Source organism: Stegastes partitus, unplaced genomic scaffold (genome assembly GCF_000690725.1).
Source record: "Stegastes partitus isolate 25-593 unplaced genomic scaffold, Stegastes_partitus-1.0.2 Scaffold807, whole genome shotgun sequence".
In the NCBI taxonomy this organism is placed as follows: domain Eukaryota; kingdom Metazoa; phylum Chordata; class Actinopteri; family Pomacentridae; genus Stegastes; species Stegastes partitus.
In genome coordinates, this window is record NW_007578538.1 from 95,412 (window position 1) to 99,856 (window position 4,445).

A 4,445-nucleotide genomic window follows, 5' to 3' on the forward strand; every position below is an offset into this window, starting at 1 on the left:
AAATTTAATAATATCTGCAAAGAAAGAGTGAACTCGGTGTGACCAGAAACCTGCCTCTGAGGACGCTGCAACACAAACACAGCTCAGTGGGGTTTTTGTGCATCACAGAGCAGCAGCGATATCTGGGATGAATAGAGGCTAAGAAGCAGACAAATAGACGGAAACAGAGATTTCCACAAGAGAAACTCGGAGTGGCCTGGAGAGGATTTGACGCTGTGGTTTGAAGGATTATGGAAGCGTTCCGGTTTGACGAGACGCCCTTTTAAGTGTAAATGACAACTCACGTGTCGCTCGTTCATTCAGCCGCCCTGCGTCACACTCAGCTGCTGCCATCCGTCCTTATTACGCCACAAATGGGATTTACAGCTTCTTAACTCTCCTCCTTTTTCAGAGATTATGCTTTCAGAGGAACACAGCGAATACACAGTCTGATTATTTGTGTTTTCAAGCACCACGGTAGTACGGACGATGACTAATGAACCCCTGTTTCCTCTCCTTGCCTCCTTCCTCCTCGTCCTCCGTCCTTCTCCTGTGCAGAAAATGAGTCAGGAGTTTGAGATCAAGCGTCTGTCGCTGGAGGAGCAGCGGGATCGACTCCAGCAGCAGCTGGACAACCTGAAGGAGGAGCTTTCGGCCAAACTCAACATGGCCAATCAGGAGGTAAGAAGCGTCCTGCGGGTCAAACGCCGGGTGTTCGGCGGCGACGTGACGCCTGTGGTTTCCCTCCTCAGGTGTCCCACCTCCAGGAGCTGGTCAGAGAAGGAGAACAGAACATGGGCTCGGCTCAGACTCAGATCAGCTGCCTGAAGGAGACGCAGGAGAAACTCAAGATCGAGCTCGACGCCACCAGAGCCCGAGTCCGAGAGACCAGCAACCTGCTGACCGACCTCCAGGTGAGGACAAAACCAGATCCGTCACGGATTCATGCAGCCCCTGTAGGTACATCAGCAGTCCAACACTGAGAGCAGAAAGCTGAATGCTTTGGTTCTTGGACTCATTTTTCACTGCAACAATAAGTCCTGCACCTCTACAAAAGCAGAACAACCATGAATAGACGTAGAGAGATGTGTTCAGCGCAGTGGTTAGTGTGCTGGAAATCAGAAAAGTTTATTCTGGCGGGTTTAAGTGACACAATAAAGAGATTTTGATAAAAAGTCAAGATTTAAAGCTCAGATTTAGTTAATTTTACCAACAAAACCAAAAGTTCTGATCTGACAGCTTCTGTTTTTACAGTTCGTGGCTCTGATAAATGCTGTGATTTTGGATTTTTCTTCCGAGGTTTAACGAACACAGGAGAAGATTCCTGCGACAGATAAATGAGAGGAAGTTTCACCTCGATCTTTCCTGCGTTCTGCTCTTTTCTTACCGATAAGTGGACGACGAAGGACGTGCATGTCAGACAGTGTGACGTAGATCAGCTGTAGTACCCGGTTGCACCACCAGGTGGAGCCTCTTACTGTTGAAACTACAGTACATGTTGGCAACAGGAAGAATTGTAGTTTGTTTCTCATGCAACCATGAAAAAGTGTCCTGAGGCGCTTAATGAGCTCTCAGGTAGTTTAGGAGCTAATGTTAAAATAAGGTTTAAAACTTGCATCAATAATTGTTGTTATTGATTGAATTGATTCATAGTACAACTAAATATGTGCCATTAGCCGTAGTACCTGGTTTAGCCACCAGGTGGAGCCACTTCCTGTTTGCTGAGATGGAGCTACAGGCGTGTTTGGGGTTGCACAAAGCGAGCGTGTCAACATGTCAAACCGTGGTGGTGCGGTTTAGCTAGCTACCTGAGGCACACGCTAATGCTAAGCTAGGAGTTTCAGACGCTAACAGGGGCCAGAAGCTGGGTGTCTGGTCAACATTTAAGTGATCAACTAATTTTTTTTTAATTTATTGTGAAGATTAACACCGCTACAGGTTATTTAATGTGGAAGATTCTGATTGGATTTTGTCGGGCCAGTTGATTTCTTCTTTTTAATTCAGAACCCTGTTGTTTCGTAGCTCTGCTGTAGGTGTGTAAAGTAGCCGAGCTGATTTCTAGGTGAACATTAGGTGTGTTTTATCAGCAGATTGTGGGAAAACGTCCGCTGTGTTTCCTTCATTTAACTGTCGGGACATTTTTTTTAAATTTGCAGCCGTCATTTTAACTAAACGCAGCCACACTGACGACTTCTTTGACTCGTTGTCTGTTGGTTTGGAGTAAATAAGTTAAACCCAGAATGAAGACAGGAAGTCAGAAAACGATCGATGCTGGAAGGCTGCCGACGTTCTTTTCTGTGACGGTCAGTCTCTCAGATGTTCGTCCAGATCAGTCGGCCAAATGCATCCGAGTGTGCAGCAAAATTAAAAGGAAGCGGGAGGAAGTCGATGGAGGGCTGGCGGAGGGGAGGAAGCGTTCGAGAGCAGGAAGTGAGCGTTGCCTGAGGAGCGAGCTGAAGGCCAGCTGTGGCATAATGACGACGAGGCGATTAGGAGTCGAGTGGCTGACGAGAGAGAAAGGGAGCGCTCCCTTTTCTTATTCAAATCCTCATTATCAGCACCGTTAATAAGAGATGATGTTTGAATTTTAGGAAAAATAGCCGGGATTCACAGACGAATGGGACAGACGAGGCGAAATCATGAGATTTTAGGGAACTAAAAACGTGAAAGCAGCACAATGTGAGAACAAAGAACACACACGAGGGATAAAACTGAAGCGCCACAGCTGGAAACTGGTCGGATGAAGACAGGAAGAGGTGACGAAACGGAGAGCGATGATGACATGAAGCTGCAGAGTGATGCTCACTCTCTGGTTTCTATATAAAGACGGATTTGGGCGGTTAAATAAAACAAAAAACCAAGAAGCGAATCGTATCTCGTATTCACTCTGGACGGAGGCGACCGTGCAATAAATGTAGAGCAGCGATTGTTTAGCAGAGAGGGAACCTTTGAGGAGCTTTTATTAAAACGAGAGTTTTGCTGATGCATTGGAGGGGATTTTATTTTAGGCCCTCATCATTATTTTGTTTGCTCAGTTTTATCAACGAACAGCGAACCCTCAGATAACCCGTGCAGCATCCTGAAAACGCTGAAGAGCGCCGGCTGATCGCACCCACGTCCCTCCAGCAGAGGTTTCCACCCGCGTGAGGCCGACCAGGAGAGCTTTTGGGTCTTTTAATGAGCTCCTGAAACCCCGGAGCCTCTTCAGACCCGGTGGAGTCGGCTCCTGCCTCGGAACCAGAGCGCTGCCGATGCCCTGCGGCCGGCGTTATAAATAGATGTGGAGGTGGGCATTACAGTGAGTCATCCAGCTGCAGCTTTTGAGATGTGGCATCTGGTCAGAGATAACAATGCTTTTCTCCTCACTTCTTAGCGACTTTACGCTGATGTTGTTGAACCCCAAAACCCACCGGCGGTTTTGAGAGACGTGTTATCTGTTTAACAAAACCAGACAGAAGGTTCAACTTTCCGTCAGCTCCTCAGCTCCTCTCTCTGTGCCGTCTGTCAGAGAACCTAAATCTAAGCTGAAATTAGCGATATTTCAGATAAAGGTGTCTTATTTAAAAGTTTGTCAATAATAATCACTCTGCAATAACTAGATTCTCTAAAAAACATGAACGTGATGTTTCAGCAGAGCAGATCGGAGACAAGCAGGGAGACACGTTGGAAAAATAAAGTAAATAAAGTGTTAGCGGTATTGGAGTCATGGAGGTGCAGGACTTTAGTGGAAGATGGAACCACGGTGGGTTAAAATGTGACCGGGGCATAAAGAACACGTCTGGAAGCTTCTTGGTGTTGGGAGGGTTACATGTGTCGGTCTGAGAGGCTATTTTACATCTAATGTGCTGCTTTTTGGGCTTTTTGAGTGACAAGTGGTCCGCACTTACATCACACCTTTTAACTTAAAACGTATCGTATCATATTATAGTGTCATATCGCTTTATATCATATCGCCTTACATTGTGGTATTTTATCGTATCGTCTTTTATCGTATTATATCGTATCGTGTCGTATTGCTTCGTAACATATCGTAGTGTATGGTATTGTATTATATCATATGATATCGTATCGTGTCGCATTTTATCGTATCATGTTGTGTTTTATCAAATCATACCGTATTGCTTTGTAACATATCGTAATGTATCGTATTGTATATCGTATGATATCGTATTGTGTCGTATTTTATCGTATTGTATTATATCGTATGATATATCGTATAATGTCGAATTTTAGCGTATCATATCGCATTGCGTCGTAACGTATCGTGTTGTGTTATATCTCATTATTCGTGTCATATTGTATCTTATTGTATCATATATCACATTATATTGTATCATGTCGTATTTTATAGTATTGTATTATATTGTATCGCGATATATCGTATCATATTGTATCGACTTATATCGTATCGTAGCCTACTGTATCATAATGTATACATATTTTATCGTATCGTGTTTTATCGTATC

General features: G+C 44.5%; 1 protein-coding gene across 1 annotated transcript in view; it reads left to right on the forward strand.

The window, feature by feature from the left end:
* The window catches only part of LOC103365072 (protein FAM184A-like), a 70,066-nt gene that overhangs the window by 42,852 nt on the left and 22,769 nt on the right, over positions 1-4,445 (forward strand). Inside the window, exons 9-10 of the mRNA XM_008292403.1 lie at positions 538-660; positions 732-893. Coding sequence (XP_008290625.1) covers positions 538-660; positions 732-893 — 285 coding nt within the window. The remainder of the gene's footprint in view (positions 1-537; positions 661-731; positions 894-4,445) is intronic.